Source organism: Schistocerca piceifrons, chromosome X (assembly GCF_021461385.2).
Source record: "Schistocerca piceifrons isolate TAMUIC-IGC-003096 chromosome X, iqSchPice1.1, whole genome shotgun sequence".
NCBI lineage: Eukaryota > Metazoa > Arthropoda > Insecta > Orthoptera > Acrididae > Schistocerca > Schistocerca piceifrons.
The window spans coordinates 897,901,157-897,926,102 of NC_060149.1; the positions used below are offsets into that span (position 1 = coordinate 897,901,157).

The 24,946-nt window shown below is 38.9% G+C and overlaps 1 protein-coding gene across 1 annotated transcript in view; it reads left to right on the forward strand.

The window, feature by feature from the left end:
• The window catches only part of LOC124721422 (hippocampus abundant transcript 1 protein), a 98,891-nt gene that overhangs the window by 45,787 nt on the left and 28,158 nt on the right, over positions 1-24,946 (forward strand). The window contains exon 7 of the mRNA XM_047246396.1: positions 1,045-1,158. Within this exon, the coding sequence (XP_047102352.1) occupies positions 1,045-1,158 (114 nt within the window). The remainder of the gene's footprint in view (positions 1-1,044; positions 1,159-24,946) is intronic.

The following is a 24,946-nucleotide window of genomic DNA, read 5'->3' on the forward strand; positions in this document are numbered from 1 at the left end:
TAGAATGAAGATGTTGGAATGTGTTGCCTAAATATCATACTAGCAAGATTTGGTTGATTAGCTGTAGATCTAAGGTTTCATAAACCAGATTCATGCTGAAAAACAATAGAATTACATATTAAGAATACTTCACTGTATACATCAGTTTATTGAGTTTAACATGGAGAGCCATTTGTTTGGTAAGAGCAGCAGCTTTTTGTGGTATTTTAAAAATGATGAAACAGTGCTCATAAGACTCTGGCGTGAAATGATCAACAATAGTTTAAACAGTACTTGTGCCCTCAGCGCTGTCACAGAAAGGAGAAAAAAAAAGCATTTTTTGCCATTGTTGCAAATCTCCATACACAAGCTTGGTCCAGTGCTACACAGAAACGTACATGCATATTTCTGCTTATATAGCTTATTTTCAGTTCTACTTTTACACAGATTTTATTGTAGTAAAATTACTTTACGTTTTTTGTAAAACTTAACCATTTCTGTCACCTTTGTAATACAACATGATATATAGTGTATTTTTCAAGCTGTTCAAAGTTCTTTTAAACAGAAGTATTGATCCAAACAAGAAAGTAAACACTGGTACATTTAAAAATGCTGAAAGCTAGTTGTCATGATTGGTGAAATAGTGAAATGAAGAAATAACTCTTGAATCTGAGTCAGCTAGTAATATTTGTTGTTCGTATGTGGACATTCAAAGAATGGAATACATGAAATAATGTTGAACTTGGAATAACAGTTCCACACTATATGAGAGGAAGTTTTGGAAGAATTTACATAGAGAAATGGTCATCAGACTATACATTCCCAGTTATGCCCTTTTAATTCTGCCAGTCTAGTATTTATTGTCCTTTATTCTACTCCCTCTACCATCTTTTATCTCATACTTTTGTTTCCAAACTCTTGATTTTTGTGTCTACTTCCATGTGTTCACTGCAGGCTCCATTAAAACTTCCACAAAAGCATTTGAATGCATGTAAGTTATTTCTCACCTGTGTTCTACATTTGCCAAACATTTATATCTAATTTTTATTTGTTGTATGATTTTAGGCACTTCGTAAGGTTGGCAAGGACCACACCATACTTATGCTGTGTGTGACAGTGTTTTTATCGTACTTACCTGAAGCTGGACAGTATTCATGCATTTTTGTTTATCTCAAATTGGTAAGTTGTCATTTTTACACATTCTGTATTTATCACACTTTATCTTAATAAGTTGTTTCTTTTTTTAATATTCTCTTATATTTAATTTGTTTTAGACAGCAGGAGAATGTGAGCAGAGGACAAAAATTTTTTCTTGTTGGTCTGTACTATTTCTTTCAGTGTGTGTGTTTGTGTGTGTGTGTGTGGGGGGGGGGGGGGGGGGGGAACTTACTCGCAGAGACAAAACACTGATGGGTATAAGATCTTGCCATTCATAAACTAGTGATACCTGCATGATCATTAGGGACACATTATAGCTGTACAAAAGTGGCAAACACTCGCATATTAAGTATAATACATATGTAGTGCTGTCTTGATAAATAAGGACGGGTGGTGGGGCAGTATACATAGTGACTCACTTGTTCTCGGATGAGCTTGAGAGTGAGAAGCAGAACATCAAGAAGTAGTGCCATGTGAATTGTGTGTGCCGACATTTAACTCCCAGAAGTACTTTTTCGGGCTGTAGAAATTAGCACCATTGGTAGGAGCTGTCAGGGCCGCAGACAATAGTATCTCTAGTATCTCAGTGTCAGCCCCCGCCCCTGCATGCTGCTCCCTCACTCCAACCATTTTCACCTGTCAAATTCATGGGTGAAACAGTCAAGCTAAATATTATTCCATGAGCATTATGGTTGGCAGTTTCCAATATATCCAGAGGGTCATCATTCATTGGTGGGCATGCAGAAGCAGTGCGTGTACATACCTCTTGGTGTGAAGTACATCATTGAGACAAATTGAGTGGCCATTCCAAAACCCAGTTGTCCAATTCTGTATCTTGTGCTAATGGGAGGTACCATACCTGTCAGTGTCTGTACTTTCACCATTGTAGATCGCTGGTAGTAATGACAATGCTGGAAGTTAATTGCCTTTGATTCCTAATGCTGCAGGTGACTGTCCTGTTCTGTGATTTATACAGCAGGCACAATCTTTGTGGCAAATATGTGGCCATTAGGTTGTAGTGAATGTAAAGCATTGTGTTGTTGCCACTTTGCAGAAGTTACGGTGATTATTATCATAAAAATCCACAGTTAAGTATGTACTTAGGAATGACATGGGCACATCTCCATTGTTTCTTGCTTGCACAGATTTCTACTGTGTCATTTTTAAAGCTGTGGCATTGGTTTCGCCAGAACTGTGGCAAAATGCTTGATGGTGTTCCATGTACAAAACTCATTGAAGGATTTAGGTGCAAATTGTGATACATTATTGAAAAAAGAACTAGCTATCAGTAATAATTAATCATGTTTATTTGTGAAGTAATCATGTGAAATCCATATATACATGCTCTCACATATGTAATGGTGAAGACAGTGTAAAACTCCGGTGTAGTTGATGCCAGATGTTCCACACAGGTGGCACAGGAGTGAGTTACTTGCTGAGTGTTGGTGCTTTGTTGAGGCCAATGGGAGTGTTGTAGCTCCAGCAACTGTCATCTTTTCCCCAATGACCTCTGTGCAGAAGGTGTAGAACTTTCAGGCACAGTGCTGGCGGGATGATTATCCAATAACCAACTTGGAAGTCTGTAGGAATATTATGCCCCTCTTTACAACTAATGAATGTTGCAGGTTGAAAAAATGGTAGACTATGAAATGTTGCACTTATGTCTTGCTTAAACCCACCTATCCACATGTGAACCTGTTGCAGTACATCTGCTTAAATACTCCACAAGCCAATGTACAGTGCATTTTGAAGAGTATAATGTACTAATGTTAACAACTTCCTTTGCTATTCCATTTCCCTGTTGAACAAGGGAAAAATGATTTTCTGCATGTGTCCGTATGGATTTTCTACATGTTTCTGTATGGATTTTCTACATGTGTCTATATAATTCCTATACAAGATATACATTGATGGTCATATAGCCAGCTTCAAATATAGGTTCACTAAATTTACCAAACAGGATTTTCTTTTGAGAGCTATACCATCTTACTTCCAAGGATTCCCATTTAAGTTGTGGAAGCATATCTGTTGCTCTTCCATATGGGGTATACTGACCTGTTACTATTCTACCAGCAAGTCTCTGAATGTGTTCATTGTCTGTTGTCATGTGTACTGGATAATAACTCCAACCACAACAGTACTCTAGAATTGCTTGCACTAGCATCCTGTATGCAGTTCACTTTACAGACACACCACCCTTCCCCATAAGCTTTCCAACAAATCTCAAGTCTTCCATTTGCCGTACCTAATACCAATTTTACATGATTGTGCCATTTCGTATTGCTTCTTAATATTACCCCTAAATACTTATATTCTATGACATGCTCAAAATGTTCACCACTACTCTTGTAATTAGATACTATACCATTTTTTCTCTCTGTTATGAGTGTTATCTTACATTCATCCACATTTAAGGAGAGTTGTCATTCATTACACCAAGTGAAAATGTTGCCCAGGTATTTCCGCAATTCCTTACAATGACAGTACTTTATTTTGCATAACTGTATCATGAGCGAAGAATCTTACAGTGCTGATGATCTGATCTGATAAATTGTGTATATACAATGGCCATTCAGTAAGTAATGCAACATATCTTTTTCTGAAAGCAGGTTGGTTTTATTCAGGACTCCAGTATCTATGTTATTCCCCGCTCCTGTGGCTACAAAATCCTGTGTTTCATTGTAATCCCTGTTCAATGTGACAGTGTTATGCCACCTTACTGGGAGGGCCTGTGTGTCCACATGTCTACTGGTCAACATCGGAGCCAACACCTTGCTGCATCAGTAACCACCCAATCATCCATGTACTGCTTCCCACAAAATTCATCCTTTATTGGGCCAAACAGATGGAAGTTAGAAGGTGCGAGATCCAGGCTATGGATGAGGAAGAACAGTCAAATGAAGTTTTGTGAGATCCTCCCAGGTGCGCAGACTTGTGTGAGATGTGGCATTGTCATGGAGAAGGAGAAGTTCATTTGCATTTTTGCGACAATGAAATGCTGAAGTCATTTCTTCAATTTCTTGAGGGTAGCACAGTACACCTCAGAGTTGATCACTGCACCATGAGGGAGGATACCAAACAGAATAATTCATTCAGAATCCCAGAAGACCTAAGCCACGACTTTACCGGTCAACGGTGCAGCTTTGAACTTTTTCTTTGAAGGATATGTGATGTGGCGCTATTCCATGTATTGTCATTTTGTTTCCACTTTGAAGTGATGAACCCGTGTCTCATCATCTGTGACAATGTTCTACAAAAAATTATCATGATAGGCCTCATAATGTGCAAGTAATTCTGCACAGGTGGCCATTTATGCTCTTTGTGGTCTTCTCTTAGACAGCAAGCAACTCAGCGAGGATATACCTTTGAGTACCCCAACTGTTGGGCGAGTGTTTTAGCACCACCAACAGAGATGTCCAGTTGAGTAGCAAGGTGTTTGAATGTGATCCATCCAAACAGTAGAGGTCCCATTATGCTTGCTTGGGGCACACCTGCTAGTACTTTTGTTTCTGTGGAACATTTGCTGTACAGTATAAGGTACTGCATTCTATTAGTCATATATTCCTCTATCTAGTCATATATTTGTGAAGATAGTATGATCGTACCTTTGTTGGAAATCTGTTATGTAGGTCAGTGTCAAATACCTTAGGGAAATCTAGGAAGACGCAATCTACATATTCACCTGTGTCTGTTGTTTGAAATATGTTGAGTATGAATAAAGCAAATTGTTTTTCACACTTAAAAAAAAAAAAAAAATGTAAGAAGTTTGTTTTCCTCCAAGAACCTCGTAATTTTTTAGCTTAAAATATGCTCAAGGAGACTGCAACAGATAAATATTAATGATATTGGTCTGTAATTCTGTGCACCTGATCGTTTTCTAATGAAGAGTGACCTGTGCTCCAGTGTCATGGAATTATTCACGATTTTTGGTAAATATGAGCTAAGAAAGGAGCTAATTATGTAGTGCATTTAATGAAAAATCTTAACCGAATCCTGTTAGGACCTAGTTGCTTGTTCACTTTAAGTAATTTTAGTTGTTTTTAAATACTGGAGGTACTAATACCGATATTGCTCATTTGTGAGTGTTTGTAGTGGCCTTACATTGGTAAGTAGTATCCTCTTTCGTGAACAAATTTTTAAATGTGGGATTTAAAGTTTCTGCTTTGTCTGCTATTCTCAGCTTTCACATCAGACAGGTCCAGGAGAAATTGAAAGGAAGGTTGGTATCCATTCATTGGCCTTAAATATGACCAGAGCTTTTAGGATTATGTGATAAATCGTTCACAATCGTCTGACTCTGGAAACTGTTGTAGACTTCACACATGACCCTTCTTACAGATGCACAAGTTGCTATTAACTTTTATCTATCAGCATTCCTGTTATCCCTCTTGTAGCGAGTGTGCAGTAGTGTCTATTTTCACAACATTCAACGTTGCAAATTTTGTTTTCCCCTCCAACATCAGGCTTCATTCGACATGATTTTTTTGTATCTCCATTCTTGAATCTGACAGTACGAGGCATCAGTGCTGGATACTACTGCCACTTAGAGAAGCCTGTGTTAATTTGGTGTCAAATTGTAGTAGTTGTGTGGAGAGAGAGGTTGTAATTATTGCATTCAAGATAGTTGGCACAAAATGGTTAGTTCTTCACACACAGTCCTTTCTGATGAAGAGACCTTAGTGCTTCTAGAGGAATGTCTTAAGTGAAAATGAGAGTGACAGTGATTCTAATGACTTTCACATTTAATAATATTGGTGTGGGATTATAGATTAAACACATTGAGAACTGTATAAGCATTTTATTTATTATGTCGAATCACAATACATAGAACATATCAACCAGTTAAAGCATTTTCACAAATGTGATAAAGTTTAAAAGTGAAAGAGTAAGTAGCTTTTTCAAAGAGTAAATATTTTTCCTTAATTTGTGTCGTGTTCATCAAATCAATAAAAATCCTTTCCTACACACTTTGTTAAGTAGCCTAAGTTCTTCTTCAGGATTCAAGCTATCTCGTACCAAATTTCATGGATATCGGTTCAGCATTTTAGTCGTGAAAACATAACAGAGAGAGAGTTACTTCCACATTTATAATGTTAATGTTGAAATATGGATTGGTATGGATTAAGCACATTGAAGATTGTATAGACATTGTATTTTACCTGTTACTCACAGCTGCACTTGCCTATGACGTGTGTGTGTGTGTGTGTGTGTGTGTGTGTGTGTGTGTGTGTGTGTGTTTGGTTTTATTGACCAGGAGACCCCAGTCGGGATGTTCGGGAGCTTGGTACAAGTATTTTTATGTGATGCCACTTTGGTGGCTAACGTGTTGTTGTTGATAAATTGAGGAAGAGGACAAAATGCACATCCAGTAACAAGCTCAAAAAATCTGACCCAGCCAGGAATGAAACCGGTCACTTTATGATTCAGAGTTAGTAATGCTAAGCATATGGCCATGAGCCCTTGACACAAATCAAAGCGTGTCTTAGACAGACACATGATGCTCAGCAGCTAAAATGCAATGGTCTTATGACTGAAATTAGTATACAAATATGTATTAAACACATAGAGGATTGTGTATAAGTGTTGTATTCATGACGTTGAATCATGAGAGTAAATATTGTTCCATATTTCACATTATATTCTTCACATCAGTAAACATGTTCTCTATGCTACTTTTTGAAGTAGCCTATGTTCTTCTTCAGCATTCAAGCTATCACCATAGCAGATCTCATCAAAACTGGTTCAGCAGTTTGGTCGTGGAAGCGTAACAGAGTTACCTTCACATTTATAATATTAGCATGGACCATTGGACACACATTTTTCCATATGAAATTCTTTTTATTGATGACTATGCATATTCTTTTTTAAGCTACTGAATTTATGATGCTGATCACTTATGTACCTAAGCAGTAGCACCCTCTACTGCCAGCCACTATATTTGTATAAGTATAGGGCACTCCCAGATCATTTGAGGTTAATGCTTGCATCAGAGTAAGTTTAATGGTATTTTCGGTTGCTGGCCATGTTATCTTTTTTATGTATTCCCAGATTTTCTGAACATTTAGTGCTGAGCCAATTGAACTTAGTTTTGTCACATTAGTGCTGTTTTTACTTTGTAATAGATATGATGATGCTAGTAACCTAAAATCAATCTTTTGAGCTGTCTAATATGGAATAGCCTTCACCGCATTAAAAATTGCAAATGAGGGCTAATATGGTCTGTAACTGAGTGGAGCATTCTTCTGCATTAGTATTTTTGGATTTTCTGAGAGCTATTTTTTCAAGTGGAGAAGAGTTCCTTTATTTTCATAACAACAGTTTAGAAAAGACTGTAGGTGTAGAGCATTGATGAAATATTCAGTTTCATGTCCCAATGTCTTGAGAAACTCATCACTCAACTTAAATCTGTTAAAAAGTGCTCTTATTTTATTATGAACAGACTGTTCAACCCTACTATTGAGTATTTCTGGGATTTGATCAGTTCCTTCCTGAATGCTTTTTAATATGTTTGTCTGAAGGCTCTGCCTCATGATTCAGTGCATTGTGCATTTTTGATTCAGAAGATAAATTAGAGTCAGAGGTGGCCAAGGTGAAATACCAAGAGAGAGAGAAACAGCAAAGTTTTTGTAAAGCCACACAATAGAAATCTATATTCTCAGTAGTATTTATCCAGGGTGTCCCAGGAGGAATGGTCAGAATTCAGGGATATGATTGTCATTCAAAACAAAGAAGTCTAGTAAACGTGGGCTCTAAAATGCATAGCTTAAGATTTATGAGCACGTCATCATCATCAGTATTATGAAATAAATCACTTTTCCTGAGAGCTCTTTGCTTTACGTGTTTTGGATAAAGGTAGTATGGACCAAAGCAAGAAAAAATTATTCAGTAAATATAGATTCTAAAATATGCACACCTGAACAGTTATGAGCACTTGTTCAGTAGAAGAGATGTGTTTCACATTATCGAAGACAGAGAGGTGCTCATTGCTCTTAAGGTATGCATTTTAGAGTCCATTTTTACTAGACTTTTATACTTTGAATGATCATCCATGTCATATCCGTGAATATTTACCTGCAGAATGCATGGGGGCACAAGTGTCCTAGTTTGATGAACTTGTTCAAATGAACTACATAGTTCATTTTTAGTGTTAAAAGTACAAATAAATAAAATCTTTTAGAAAAGCCATTAAACTAATAAACTAGAAAACAAAATTTTATAATTTTACTGCCTACAAAAATTTAATGGCCTTTAGGAGCAAACCATTGTGCATATTTCTTCTTCTTCTTCTTCACCTTCCCCTTCCCCATTTTTTTCTCTTTTTCAAACTTCTTGTCCGAATCAGCTTACCACTTTCAATTTTAGTACAGGCCTTTACTTGGGAATGTGAAAACTGGGAAGCACTAAAGATTTAAGTATTCTCATTGTCATCAAGAAGGTTTATCTGCTTCCTAGTTCTTTTTATTACCTGATACAAGTGTGAAAAAAGGAAAAATTAACTACAGATACTGGAGACTAAACTGAACGTGAACTAATGGAACAGTTTTGGTCTTCCAATCGGAAGCAGTTCGCACAGTTTGGAACTGGAGTAAGTGAACTGACGGAATGGTTTCAGTTTTCCAATCTCATGCTGTTCACAAAGTTACTGTTAGAGTTCACAACTACAGACGTTTAGGTCCTGAGAGTGGTGTGTACACAGTATCAAGGGAGGGGAAATTCATTCATATGCATTACAACGTCCAATAGGTAGGGGAAACTCAGAGTAAAAGAACTATATTCACTAAAAGAAGGACAGTTCCAAGCAGTTCCTTTCCCTGACTAGTTCATTTGAACTAGTTCGTTCATGAGCTACACATCCCTACTCATGATGTGTGCAGTAGGGCAACCATGTGGGTAGCCTACCCCACCTGTGCCTGCTCATAAGTAAGCTGAGAGCTGCCCAGGAACACCCGTTCCATGTGGACTTTTATTGAGTTTTGAAAGAATACTGAAATCAGACTGCAGTGCATAAGCTTCAGGGGGACACACAAACTTCTTTCGATCTACACAGTGATAAAGAAAATATGAATATCATGAACTAAATTCTCTTCTTTGGGCAATAATTCAAATTCATCACAAACATGTACATTGACAAGCACCTTGCATGACAGATAGCGTCTGGAGCATGGAAAGATACTCCAAAAGCTGGTGCTTTGTCAAGAAAGCCTGCAGCTTCAATACAAACCCCTCTAAGCCTCCCCAACATATCTCAATCAAAATTGAGAAGTTCAGACACTTACATTCATTTGATCCAAGTGCTCCTTGACCCTCATATGTTGAATTCTATTTTAACATCAATTCCAGACCAAATACTTTGAAAGTTTTCTTGAAATTGTTATGGCCAGAGCACTTCTAAAATGCTTGGGAGAATGATTTCATATTCTAATACCTGTAAAGTAAATACAAGAGGGCTTCTTCCAAAAAGATTTCAAACAAACCACACTCATCCATAAAGATGTTGATGTTGATGTGTCAAAAACTGATGCTTTTACATGACAGCAAACCACATTCAGGTAGAGTTTCATAGACAACTTTCTTATTTTCCATAGTAAGTTAAATGACCAAAATATATGTAAAATTATCAGCATTGAATAGTTAGTGGATTTTTCTTGTGTTAAATTCACTCAGAAGCTCCACAGTTCCTGTGTTGGAATCTCTGTTTTTCCCAATAACAAATCATTCCTGTGTTGGAATCTCTGCTTTTTCCCAATAACAAATCATTTCCAGCACAGTTAGTGTAACACTTGCAGCAGATCAGGCGAGTACATCATTCGTTTGTGATTTATTTTTATGAGCTTCAAACAGGAGCAACTTATTTTCAGTTATCTGAGTGGTTACTAGTTTAATTTTTAAATTTATTGCATGTTTTGTACTTACTAGGCACAGTCTAGTGTTTCAATAACTGTGTAGTGTAGAGTACTGCCTTCTTTAGCATGGATAGGGTCTGTGCTGTCTAAGGATGCAGGCTGAATTGGTGACTTTTCACTCACAGCTTCAAGGGGTGCTGGCTTTGGCCACATAGTTTGAGACTGTTGCCAATGGTCATCACTGTGGAAGACCGGACATGGGGTTCCGGGAACATCCAGCACGTCCCATGTGTCCCCCGATTGGTCCACTGCTGTGAATTCCCTGGTTACTGCCTGCACTCAGGTTGACCCTTCACCAGTGGTTGAGTGGGAGGACATACCAAGGTGTGGCAGGCAGTGAAAGACCTTCCAGGGAGCCGATAAAAGGCATCCATGGTTCATCTGACAAACAGGTTTAAACTGCTGTCTATGGCTGATGAAGATCCTGAGCCATATGCAGTCTCTCGTCCTGTTCTAGAGAAAGCCTCTTAGTCTGCAAAATCGAGGCAGTCACGGAGGGTGGGACTATTGTTAGTTGGGAGCTCCAATGTTAGGCACATTATGAGGCCTCATAGTGACATGGCTGCCAAGGAGGGGAAGAAATCCGATGTGTGCTCTGTGTGCATACTGGGTGGAGGGAGCCATCCAAGATGTGCAACAGGCCCTTCTGGATACCATGAAGAGTACAGGGTTCAGCCAACTGCAGGTGATGGCTTATTTGGTACCAACAATGTGTGCTGCTTTGGATCAGAAGAGATGCTCTCTGGTTTTGGGTGGCTAGCAGAATTGGTAAAGACTGCCAGCCTTGCTTGTAAGATGAAGGCAGAGTTCACCATCTGTAGCATCATCAACAGGACCAATTGCAAACCTTTGTTACATAGCCAAGTGGAGGGTCTGAATAGAGGCTCAAACGGTTCTGCAACTGCTTAGGCTGCAAATTCCTCGATTTGCACCGTAGAGTGGGGGGTGGAGGGTGGGAAGGGGGGGGGGGGGTTTATTGGGTCTCGCTTAACTGGTCAGGGGTCCACTACACACACGAAGTGGCTACATGGGTAGCAGGAGCTATGTGAAGTGGACAAGACAGTTTTTATGTTAAAGGGTCTCAGGAAAGAACAAAAAGGTTTAAGTCCCAAAGGGTGCCGATCAAATGCAGGACAAGTGTTGATGTAGAAACTATACATATTATAGTAGTAAATAGCTGTAGCTGTGTTGGGAAAGAATTGGAGCTTCAGGTGCCAATAGAAAGCACTGAAGTACGAATTGTTATAGATACTGAAAGCTGGCTAAAATTGGAGATAAGTTCAGCCAAAGTTTTTACAAAGGATCTAACAGAGTTCAGAAAGGATAAATTAAATACTGTTGGTTGTGGTGTGTTTGTTGCTGTAAGAAGTATTTTTTCTCACACGTAAATAGTTCCTGTGAGTTAGTATGGGCAGATGTTATATTTGCAACTAGAATAAATTAATAATTGGTTCCTTTTACCGACCTCCTGACTCTCATTACAAGTAGGTATCCCACTCATACACTTACACTTACTTGGTGGTGACTACAGTCGACCCACAATATGTTGGCGAAAAAACAGGTCAGAACACTGTTGCAGAGGCAACGAAAAAAAGCATGCCAAATTTAAAAGAATGGCGCTTGAGATTTAGCACGAACTTCAGTGTGGCATGCTTTTAATAGTTTCCACAACAAAACTCTGTCTCAAAATCTAGCATAAAGTCCAAAGGGAGTCTGGTCATATGTAAGTAGCTTTGCTGCACAATAGCTAAGATAATTTTACTGATACGAGTGCCACTAAAGCGGAGTTACTAAATACAGTTTTCTGAAATTCCTTCACCAATGAAGGTGATGAAAGAATTCTACAATTTAAATCAAGAACTGCTACCAACATAGTAATGAAGAAGTAGATATCCTCAGTGTAGCAAATCAGCTTAAATCACGTAATAAAGGCAAGTCCTTTGGTCCAGATTGTGTACCAGTGAGATTCCTTTCAGAGTATGCTGATATAATGGCTCTGTACTTAACAATCATATACAACTGCTTGCTCAACAAAAGATCCATTCCTAAAGACTGGAAAATTGCACAGTTCACACCAGTACTCAAGAAAATAAGTAGGACTAATCTAATGAATTATAGACCCATATCACTGACTTTGATTTGCAATAGGATTTTTTAATGTATAATATGTCCAAATATTATGAATCACACTGAGGAAAATGATCTGTTGACACACAGTCAGCACAGATTTAGAAAATATCGTTGTTCTGAAACACAACTAGCTCTTTATTGTCACAAAATAATGACTGCTGTCGATAGGGGATCCCATATTGTTTCCACATTTACAGATTTGCATCAGGCTTTTGCTACCTTTCCTCACAAGTGGCATATAATCAAGTGCCGTGCCCCTGGAGTATTGTCTCAGTTGTGTGACCAGATTCATGATTTCCTGTTGGAAAGATCACAGTTCATAGTAATTGATGGAAAGTCATTGAAAAAACAGAAATGATGTCTGGCATTCCCCAAGGAAGAGTAATAGGCCCTCTGCTGCTCCTAATCTATATAAACGATTTAGGGGAGAGTCTGAGCACACATTAGATTGTTTGCAGATAATGTTATCATTTACCGTCCAGTAAAGTCGTCAGAGGATCAGAACCAATTGCAAAATGATTTAGGCAAGATGTAAGTATGGTGCAAAAAGTGGCAGTTGACCCTAAATAATGAAAAGTGTGTAGTCATCTAGTACCAAAAGGAATCCATTAAATTTCGATTGCCTGATAAATCACACAAATTTAAGTGCTGTTAATTCAACTAAATAAGTAGGATTTACAGTTATGAGCAACTTACATTGGAACAATCACATAGGTAATGTTGTGGGGAAGGCAAACCAAAGACTGCATTTTATTGGCAGAATACTTAGAAGATGCAATAGGTCTGCTGAAGAGACTGCCTACACTATGTTTGTCCATCCTCTGCTAGAGTACTACTGTGCAGCATGTGATCCTTACCAGACTGGATTGGCAGGGGGCATCAAAAAAGTTCAAAGAAGTGCAGACCAATTTGTGATATCATGAAATAGGGAAGAGAATTTGTTGTGTCGGTAGCTGGGCCGACACCGTGAAGTTTAGATGGTGGAAAATGCAAGCTACACTAACGCGGTAGCCGATAGGGCATGCACGGCTAAAGCAGACGGGCGTGAAGTCTGGAACATGAGAATTTATAAATGAATAAGAAGAAAAGTATGTAGATGCTTATTACTTATCTTTTTAATATTCCTTGGAATACATCTCTCTTGAATACTCGTAAGCTATAGGCACTGATACAAATGGCGCCTTGCTAGTTCGTTGCCATTAACTTAGCTGATGGCTATTCTGTCTCTCGGCTAATGAGAGAGAAAGGCTTCGTACAACTGGGCGGTAGCTAGGTTCTCGTACAACTGGGCGATAGCTAGGTTCGCGTACAACTGGGGCGATTGCTCTCTCGTATCACGAGACCTGCCTTGGTGGTGGCGCTAGGTCTGCGATCACAGTGGCGACACGCGGGTCCGACATGTACTACATGGACCGCGGCCGATTTAAGCTACCACCTAGCAAGTGTGGTGTCTGGCAGTGACACCACAGAATTTCTTGGATATGATATTCGAACTGTGGTAGCAATCATTAAAACAGAAGCTTTTTTATTGTGGCAAGATATTTTCATGAAATTTCAATCTCCATTATTGTTCTCTGAATGTAAAAAATATAGGCCCAGATTCCTATTGCACCCAAATTTCACAGAGTTCATTTTTACATGAAATGGAACCAAACTTGCAGGGAAGCATTGCCAAATAAAAATTGTCAGAAACTTGAAAAGGGCCTGGTAAGAACCACCTGAAGGGTACAACATTGCCAATAAAGCCTTATTGCATCTGATTTCTGAAACACAAGTTGAGTGTGATGACTGGTTACAGAAGGAAAGTGCTGGTGGCTGGGTCATGAGAAAGTGAGGTTTATGTAGAAAGGGAGATTGTTCAGTACAGCCTGTGAAAATGTCTTGACTAACAGGAACTACTGGCAAGGCTCCATGCACCAGGGCTGTCTTTGTTTTTTCTTGATGATTAACTTAAGAGCAGGAAGTAGAAGATGAAATAGTAGGGCCAGCTGAGCACTCATATTTAAATCATTTATATAGCAATGCAGGCTATGCCACCAGGGGGCATGGTTTCATTATAGATGCTACCACTTTCACTGCTGGTTTGCAAGGCTGTAGGCAGCAACATCTCAATGTCAGTTACAACTGATTTGTCATTGCACGGACATCATTTAGTTCCAATATGATGGATGTAGAGGAATAATGGACAAAGTCGGGTGCATACTAAAAAAGCATCACATGAGAACTATCTTTTACCCACCCAATAAAACACGGCCATTCTTGGGAAGTGTCAAGGATGAGCTCACTTAGTGGAAGGTCGGAGTATATCAGATTCCGTGCCAGTGTTGCAAGATATATATTGTAAAACAGTGGACATCATTGAAGATTGATGCTGAGAACACCAGTGCCACACTCGACTAATGTCCCCCAAAAAGTTGGTGGTTCCAGACCATTGTTTGCTAGAGAAGTATGCAATGGAATACAAATGTACCAGGATTTTAGTGCAGACTTCCAAGTACTAGGACAATGTCGTTAGAGAAGCCATCAAAATTTGCATCAGGGATAATCTTATCAATCGGAACTGTGGCTATAATCTTGACAGGGCTTGTGAACCAGCACTGGGTCTGAGTAAGAAGATACTCAGCAAACACAATGATACAGCGGTCAGGGCAGATGCAGCAACTACATTCACGCTAGTGCAGATGCTGGCACAAGCATCTCTGCAACAGCAGGGGAAATGGTTTGTGGTGGGAGTGGTTATAAGTCAGCTGTGAATCCTCAGGAGCTCAGTACATATACACACCTGATGATGGCAACAGGTCTAATCGTCAAAATATTGTGCCCGTTGTACACTATGGACTGGCAGTACACCCATGGACTGTTTGATCAAAGTTTAAATTGATTGTGAAATGTGCACTGGAGAAGTATATGCCAAGTCAGTGGATCAAGGATGGAAAAGACCTATCATCTTTAATAATAAAATTCAGAAAGCACTGAGGGAATAGGTTGTTGATCTCTTGATTGAAAAAAAAAGTAGAAATATTGGCAGACAAGAGTTAGAAACTCATGCATCTATAAAAAGATTGATGTGTGAAGCATACAATTTCTGCCATCGTATGTTAGCAAAAGACCTTGTAGAGAACCCGAGAAAATTCTCGTCATACAAAAAATCTAAACATGTCAGAGGCTTCTATTTAGTCATTTGTCAGCCATTCTGGTGTGGCAATAGAAGATAGCAAAAGGAAATCTGAAATTTTAACTGTCACATTTAAAAAGTCATTCACACAGGTGGTTTGTACAGACACACCACCACACAGATTGCTATACAGAGGATGTAGAAAAAGGCATCCCTGGCATGGAGTCAGGTCGAGAACAAATAAGTCGCCAGGTCCAGATGGCATCCCAATTCAGTTTTATAGAGGGTACTCTGTGGCATTGACCCCTTACTTAGCTTGCATTTATCATGAATTTCTTGCCCAGTGTAAAGCCCCAAATGTTTGGAATAAAGTGCAGATGACTTCCATATATGGAAAGGGCAGAAGAACAGACCTGCAAATTTACAGACCAATATCCCTGATGTCTCCAGAATGAGATTTTCAGTCAGCAGTGGAGTGTGCGCTGATATGAAACTTCCTGGCAGATTAAAACTGTGTGCCGGACCGAGACTGGAACTCGGAACCTTTGCCTTTTGCGGGCAAGTCCTCTACCATCTGAACTACCCAAGTACGACTCATGACCCGCCCTCACAGTTTCAATTCTGCCAGTATCTCATCTCCTAACTTCCAAACTTCACAGAAGCTCTTCTGCGAACCGTGCAGAACTAGCACTCCTGGAAGAAAAGGTATTGTAGAGACATGGCTTAGCCACAGCCTGGGGATGTTTCCAGAATGAGATTTTCACTCTGCAGCGGAGTGTGCACTGACATGAAACTTCGTGGCAGATTAAAACTGTGTGTCGGACTGAGGCTCGAACTCGCGACCTTTGCCTTTCGTGGCGTCTGAGCTCAGATGGTAGAGCACTTGCCCACGAAAGGCAAAGGTCCCAACTTCAAGTCTCAGTCCAGCACACAGTTTTAATCTGCCAGGAAGTTTCATCTCTGGTGTCAGTTTGCTGCAGAATTCTTGAGCATATTCTAATTTAAAGCATAATAATTCTTCTTGAAACTGAAAAACTTCTGTCCAAAAATCAGCATAGATTTAGAAAGCATCACTCATGCAAAATTCAGCTTGCCCTTTTCTTGCATGATATTTCATGAACAGTGGATAAAGGGTAACAGGCAGATTCCATATTCCTAGGTTTCCAGGAAGAGTTTGACATAGTGCCCCATTGCAGACTGTTAGCAAGGGCTGAGCGTACACGATAGGTTCTCAGATATGTAAGTGCCTCGAAGACTTTTTAAGTAATGAAGCCCAGGTTTCCTCTATGGCAGGTGTCGTCAGAGGCAAGGGTATCATCAGGAGTGCCCTAGGGGAGTGTGAAAGAACTGCTCTTGTCATCTGTATACACAAACATACTAATGGGTGAGAGAGCATTGAACTGTGACTGTTTGCTGTGATGCTTTAGTGAATGGGAAAGTGTTGTCTTGAAGTGACTGTTTGAGGAGACGGGAGTACTTGACCAGAATTTCTGTTTGGTTTGATGAATGACAGCTTCCTCTAAATTCTGCTTGGCACAGTCACATTGATAAAATATCTAGCCATAATGTTGCAAAACGATATAAAATGGAATGAGTTCATAAGATCAATTGTAAGGAGCTTGAATGGTTGACTTCATTTTATTGGGAGAGCTCTAGGAGAGTGTAAATCATCTATGAAGGAGACCTTGTGTAGAACTTTGTTTTGAGCACTGCTCGAGTGTTTGAGATCCACTAGGTCAGATTAGACCAAAACATTAAAGCAATTCAGAATCGTGCTGCTAGTTTTGACCAGGTAAATTCGATCAGTATGTGAGTATTATGGAAATCCTTGGTGAACTTAAATGTGAATTCCTGGAAGGAAGACGACATTCTTTTCATGAAACTTTATTGAGAAAGTTTTGAGAATCAGCATTTGTGACTGACTGCGGAAAGATTCTACCACCACCAATGTACATCTCGCATGAGGACTATAAAGACAAGATAAGAGAGACTAGGACTCGTATGAAAGCGTATAGACAGTTGTTTCCCCTTGATCCATTTACAGGTAGAACAGAAAAGTGAATGACTAGCAGTGGTACAAGGTACGTTTTGCCATGCAGCATATAGTGACTTTCGGTTAATGTATGTAGATGATTTGATTTTTATTTGATCCTGTTAAATTCAAATGTATACAACTGTTATATTGTAATGTAGAACAAATAACAGAATACAGTATTACATGGAGAAAGAGAGGGGGGGAAAACAACAATAGTGCAAAAATATACATACAGGGCTTGCAGTATGACATTCATACATAGAATACACTACTACAGTATTATTTGTAGTATGATACATCCTTTACATAACATACTGCTCTATCTGGATAACTCCTCCTGCACTATATTGGGAATTATTGAGTTTTTGTGAAGTCTTTGCTTCTGCCTTATATCAAGATTGTGATTGTCATGGTTAGTTTAGAACCATATTTTCGTTGTTTATTACAAGCACCATCAGTGAGTAAATATACTGACTAATTTGTGTCTATATCCCAAGGATCATGAGTAAGCACCTACATAACTAATTTGTATCACCACTGATCAGACTCGCAGCTCAGTTTTAGTTTAAAAACTTTTTCCACTTCTGCAACATTTCCATTAATATTATACCATATGACACAAGAGAATAGAAATATGTGAAATGTGACAATGTTGTTGTTTTTCCTGTCAACATATGGTGAAATAGCCCTACGTGCAAAGCATGATGAGCTTAGTTTTTTGAGCAGGTTATCAATATGTTCATTCCACCTTATTTGATTATCTGTTTGTATGCCTAGAAATTTTATATGTGGCGTTTCATTAATTTTCTGCCGATTGATATCCAGTTCAGCTTGTAGCTTCTTATTTGCTACCTGAAGCTACATTAGATTTTTTTGAAAGGTTTAATGATAGACTGTGTTGTGAACCATTTGAATATTTGGTGTATTATTGTTTCAGTTGTAATCTGCACAAAGGACATCACACCCGTGATAAAAATACCTGTATCATCAGTAAACATTACTATACTTTGTTATTTACTAATGCTGATAGGTCATTAATGTTAACGAAGAAGATCAGTGGTCCTAGGATCGAGCCTTGCGAAACACCATACTTAATAATTCTCCACTCTCATTTTATTGTTTCACCTGCACCTGCTAGGACAACTTTGTATTTCCTATTATGTAATTAAGATTCTAGCCAAGCTAATGATTTGTCGTGGATGCCACAGTGTGAGAGTTTTTGTATTAAACTATTACATTTTACCCAGTCAAAAGCTGTAGCGAGGTCACAGAAAATCCCCACAGCATACCTTTTATAGTTCAGTTGATCTAGAATTTCTTTTGTGAGACTGAATATTGCTCTTAATGATGAGAGCCCTTTGTGAAAGTCAAATTGGGAGGATGTCAGTGAGCCATTTTGTGCTTGGTGCCCATTTAGGCTCTTGTATGCTACGTGCTCAAATGTTTCGAAACAACTGACAGCAGAGAGGCAGGCTGATACATATTAAAAGTGCCTCACCACCTCTGTGTGTTGGTATTATCATAGACTGTTTTAATCTCTAAGGAAATATCCTGGGTTTTCATTGACTAGTTACATAAATAGCACAAAATGTAGCTAATTAAATCACCGCATAATTTTAGTGCCTTGTCTGATACTCCATCATACCCAGAAGGACTGGTGCTTTTCATTGACCTGATGATTTTTATAATTTCATTAGGTGTTGTGGATTTAAAGTGCAGTGTCATCATTGGTGTATGTTGAGTAAAACTAAGTAATTTTATGGTTTCTATGGAAAGCATAGTGTTTATGTTTCTGTATTTTTAGCTATCCAGTAAAAATTTATTGAATTGTGAGACTGCTCTTTTCAGCTTATTATGTTCTCCCATTTTGCCTATTACGATTTTCCATACAGTTTTTGTTTTATTGTTTGCCCATTAATTTTCTCTGTATAATGCATGTTTTTGGCCTTTCAGATTATACATTGTATGATTTTATGGTATCTCTTACAGTGCATTTTCACTGATATGTTTGTACTATATCTCTGTACTAGATAAAGCTTCCTTTTTGTGGCACATGATATTCTATTCCCAGCTGTTGTCCAGTCTTCCTGCTGTGGGGGATGCTGGCTTCAAAGTGTTTGAGAAAGAGCTTAAGAATGAATTAACTTTCTTATCCATTATGTGTTCATGGCAGACTTCTCCCCATAATGCCTGTTGCAAACTGTTTCTAACCATATTGGTGGATTCATTGTTTAGTATTGTAACATTCCTGAATGTGTGTGTTAGTTAACTGTTTTCCTGTTGACAAATTTTAGGATTGCCATTTCCCCATCATGATCCAATACATCATTTACCTGTATTTTTACATCATTATAAGTGGGGCTCAGAAAATCATTGTCGAGCAGTCCTGCTGCAGTCATCTATCCTAGTGGGGGAATGAAATTGTTGGGTGTAAGTTAAAGTAAGACATCAATTTTTGTAATTGTCTATGATTGCTATTGTTTGATAGAAGGTAAATGTTAAAATCACAAAATATATTAATCCTACTGTTACTCTTATGAAGTTTTGTAGGGATGGTGTCTAGCTGAGCAAAGAACTCTGGGTTATATGCTACTGGTGCCCTTTAGAGTGTTATAATTATGTTGTACTGCTAGAAAAGCAGTTCTGGTTAGACTGCACAGCATTAAAAATGTTGTCTATTGCAGCATTGCCTTATATCTATAGCCTGTGAACTAAGAATGTTGTGAATGAAAATTACAGTGCCTCCTCTTCATGTGTTAGTTCCACTATAGTTACGTCTAATTTTGTAATTTTTTAAGTTCATCTGCTCAATTTCTGCAGTTCCTAGATGATACTCTGTCAAGCAAAGTGCACCAACAGCTGCCTCATCTGAATCTGTTGTATTGTGAAACGAAAGCAGCAGCTCTTCCATTTTATTTAGCAGAGTTCATATATTCTGATGAAATATTTTTAAGTAATTATGATTATCATATTCCTTACTACAAATTTTACAGTGTCTCTTCTTTTATATGAAAATGAGCTACAGTGAATATTAGAAATTACTGGGATTGGGTGGGTGGTGTCTAGCTTGTATGTAATGCTATTGGTGGTGATCTGTGTAATAACCTATTTCCCTGCTACATTTAAATGCAAGCCATAGTGTGTGTTATGTTATGAGCTTGTGGCATTGTGTCAACCAGTTCCATGTGTAATCAATCTGGCTGCCACAGGGCTCTGATAAACTCCTTATTGGCACGTTTCATGGAATGTTTCACCCATGGCCTATCAAAACACGGGAAAAGTGAAACTATATTCACATTGGCGTGTGATGATATCTCAGCAGACTTCTTCAGTGTTGTAGATGCAGTTGTAGCGCAAACTATTCCTTGCCCATCTATTATTATTATATGGTCATGCTCATTGAGATTTTTGTAATAATTGTGAAATTCCTCTACAATGACTGCTGCCAAGTACAAGGACCTTTTTGGTTAAATTAACTGTGGTCTTACTTTGCACTTTGTTGACAGTTTATCGGGCTACATCACATCGCCCTGAATATTCTGTGTATCTTTGCGAAGGTTTCTGTCAGTACTAACTTGTTTATGAATTTGTTTCTGGAGGTGATTATTATCTTTGGGCTCTTTACAGCACTGTTGTTCATTTTATCACAACATACACTATGTGATCAAAAGTATCCAGACACCCCCAAAAACATATGTTTTTCATATTAGGTGCATTGTGCTGCCACCTACTGCCAGGTATTCCATATCAGCAACCTCAGTCGTCATCAGACATCGTGGGAGAGCAGAATGGACTGCTCCGCAGAACTCACGGACTTTGAATGTGGTCAGGTGTCACATGTGCCATACGTATGTATGCGAGATTTCCACACTCCTAAACATCCCTGTGACCACTGTTTCCAACGTGTTAGTGGAGTGGAATCATGAAGGGACACGTACAGCACAAAAGCGTACAGGCCGACCTCGTCTGTGCACTGACAGAGACCGCCAACAGTTGAAGGGGGTCATAATGTGTAATAGGCAGACATCTGCCCAGACCATCACACAGGAATTCCAAACTGCATCAGGATCCACTGCAAGTACTGTGACAGTTAGGCGGGAGGTGAGAAAACTTGCATGACCCCTCATAAGCCACACATCAGGCCGGTAAATGTCAAATGATGCATCGCTTGGTGTAAGGAGCATAAACATTGGACGATTGAACAGTGGAAAAACGTTGTGTGGAGTGACGAATCACAGTACGCAGTGTGGCGATCCGATGGCAGGGTGTGGGTATGGCAAATGCCCTGTAAACGTCATCTGCCAGCGTGTGTACTACCAACTGTAAAATTCGGAGGTGGTGGTGTTATGATGTGGTTGTGTTTTTCATGGAGGAGGCTTGCACCCCTTGTTGTTTTGCATGGCACTATCACAGCAAAGGCCTACATTGATGTTTTAAGCACCTTATTGCTTCCCCCTGTGGAAAAGCAATTCGGGGATGGTTATTGCATCTTTCAACATGATTGAGCACTTGTTCATAATGCACGGCTTGTGGCGGAGTGGTTGCACAACAACAACATCTGTGTAATAGACTGGCCTGCACAGAGTCCTGACCGGAATCCTATAGAACACCTTTGGGATGTTTTTGAACACCGACTTCGTGCCAGGCCTCACCGACCGACATCAGTATCTCTCCTTAGTGCAGCAGTCCATGAAGAATTTCCTGCCATTCCCCAAGAAACCTTTCAGCACCTGATTGAACATACGCCTGTGAGAGTGAAAGTTGTCATCGAGGCTAAGAGTGGGGCAACACCATATTGAATTCTAGCATTACCGATGGAGGGCGCCATGAACTTGTTAGTCATTTTCAGCCAGGTCTCCAGATACTATTGATCCCATACTGTATATGAGATACTGTCCTATGTGTTTCTGATCTGCTGGATGATTTAGCTAAATCCTTAGTATGACACAATTTAGTTGGAGCTTTGCAATTAACAATCATCATATTTCCATTTCAGTGCAAAGTTCTTATTTTTCACTTTCCCACAGCAAAAATGACGTATTTTGTTGCACTGCCTGCACATAATTGCAGTTTTTGTAGATTTATAGCATTTGTTACAAAGCTCTGCTTCCAAAGCAGTATTTTGAAGCGATGCACCTCCATTTTCTTCCTTTGTACACTTTGTTTGTCACACATAGCATACAGTTTCGCTTCACTATCTTCTTGTTACTTAAGTAATGGTTCATATTTTTGTTTTAATAGATGACCTCATCTGTTGACAAAGTAATGATCTCTTTAATGTAATATTGTTTGGTTAGCTATTGGTGCAAGTCGTCATCACATTTCACACATACCCAGGTATTCTGCTCAGGGTCAGCACTCGTACAGCTACTGTGGTTTGTTATTTTGCATTTTCTCAGATAATACTCTCCGTCACGTTTTTTTTACAGGAACAAAAATTCTCTCGCCTTTCTTTCAAGTGTTTGTAATAATACATGCTGGCTGTGTTCCTGATATTATTGATGAGTCTTCATGTATTCGCCTGCATTTTTTGGTCACTTTTGATATAATAGAGCATATAAGATATGTAATGTCATGGTGATTGATGAACTTTTCCTAACTACAATACTTTTTCTCAACACTGTTTGTTATATTTGTTGAGGTCTGAATCTCATGATTTGCAAACAGTAATATCCAGAAACTTAGGTATAGATGTAGGTTGCTGCTCTCATTGAATGCCATAGATGTTACCAGTTTCTTCGGCTCAATGCAAATGTTATTTCCAGTAATATACAGGGTGATCATTATTAAAGTTTCAGTTTCAAACTGCTCTAAAAAAAGAACTGCTGCTCAAAATGACATCAAATTTGAACAGAATGTTATAGAAAAAGTGGGAAGTGTTATAGAAAAAAAAATTTAAAAAATTTCCCCCAGTGCATCATAACATAAATGGGCTCAGCTACAACTGACAGATGAATCACATTATGACAGCTGTGGTGTGAGTTGCACATTAAACCAACCATTCATTACCGTATATGTTTGACATTTGTCAGGTGTGCTGCTGTTAGATAGGTAAGCCCTTTCACTCAGGCTAGGTCATACCACATGGGATGGTAGAAATTGATTTTTAATTTTCCAGAGGCCAAAAACCACAAAAAAAGCAACACTGAAATTGTTCCTAATTGTCATGAGACTTTTGCAATACATGTTCCACATGCTGTCCACCATTTTCTTTCCACAAGTTGAAATTGAGAAAGAGCATGTTCTACAACAGATCAGAGTATCTCAGGGGTCACATTCAGAATGCATTGTGCATCTTTAGTCCAGCTGCATTTGTAATCAGTGCACTGAACACGGCATATTTCAGATAACCCCACAGCCAGATGTCATATGGATTAAGATCAGGTGATCTGGATGGCCAGGCTGTAGAGAAGTGACGGCTGATAATTCTAGCATTTCTAAAATACCTCTGTAGCAGCTGATTCATTGGCTGTGCAGTGTGTAGACAGTTCCATCTTGCATAAAAATGGTCCTACCCTCACATCCATGCTGTTGTAAGGTTGGAATGATGTGGGTGCGCAAAACAAACTCATAGCGTGTATGAGTGACAGAACAGGTAACAGGTCTCGCAGGACCCATCTCCGTGACAAAACTAGGGCTCTATGTTAAACAATATCACCAACCCACACCACACAGTTACCTTTGCAGAATGAGCATGTCCTAGTTGATATGTGAGCTGATTTTCCGTTGCTCATATTCTGCAGTTCTGTATATTGACGTGTCCTTGGAGATGGTAGAGGGTTTTGTCTGTCCATAGAATGTCCCATGGCTATTCATTGTCCATTTCCATGAAAGGAAGAAATTGTAACGCAAACATTTTCCATATTGGCAGGTCAACATGAAGCAACTGCTGAACAAGGGTAATTTTGTATGGCTAGCAATGCAGGATGTTTCGTAGAATTTTGTTTGTCATGCTCACAGGTATGTGCAAAGTTCTGATAGTTCGTGTACACTGCAGCTTTGCATGCCATTGCACAATTCCACCTGCAATGCTGTGGCCATGTCTTCTACTGATGTCAGAGTAGTTGTTTTCCTCCCTCTGCCACTCTGCACTGCAAAGTAATAATTTTCTCTAGTCTCTTGCAGGAATTGAACCAACACCTTTTTTCATACCCTTATGTTTCCAGAACTTCTGTAGAGCTATTGGCACACAGTCACTGTTCTTGTAAAAGAACTTCACCAGTGCCATGCAATCCTGCATTGAGACAGTCATGTCAAGCGTCTCACACACAAACTGAGGAACAGTTGTGTATACTGTATCTCTTATTTTTCCTATCCTGCCACTGACAGCACCATCTAGTGGTAAAACTTTCATTAATTTTTTTCTTTCCATATTATTTCCCCTTTCTTCAGAGATATTCCATTCAAATTGAAGCCATTCTGAGCAGTGGTTCTTTTTTTTTACACCATTTTGAAACTGGAACTTTAATTATAAAGTGAGAATTTTACAAAAATATTAATAAGTTACCAAAAATATTTGCTGTAACCAAAACTCACCAGACTGGAGAAAAAATAATGTTGTTTGAAGAAGCTCTAAGATACTGTTCTCTTCTTGAATTAAATACAAATCTACAGTGTATGTTAAGG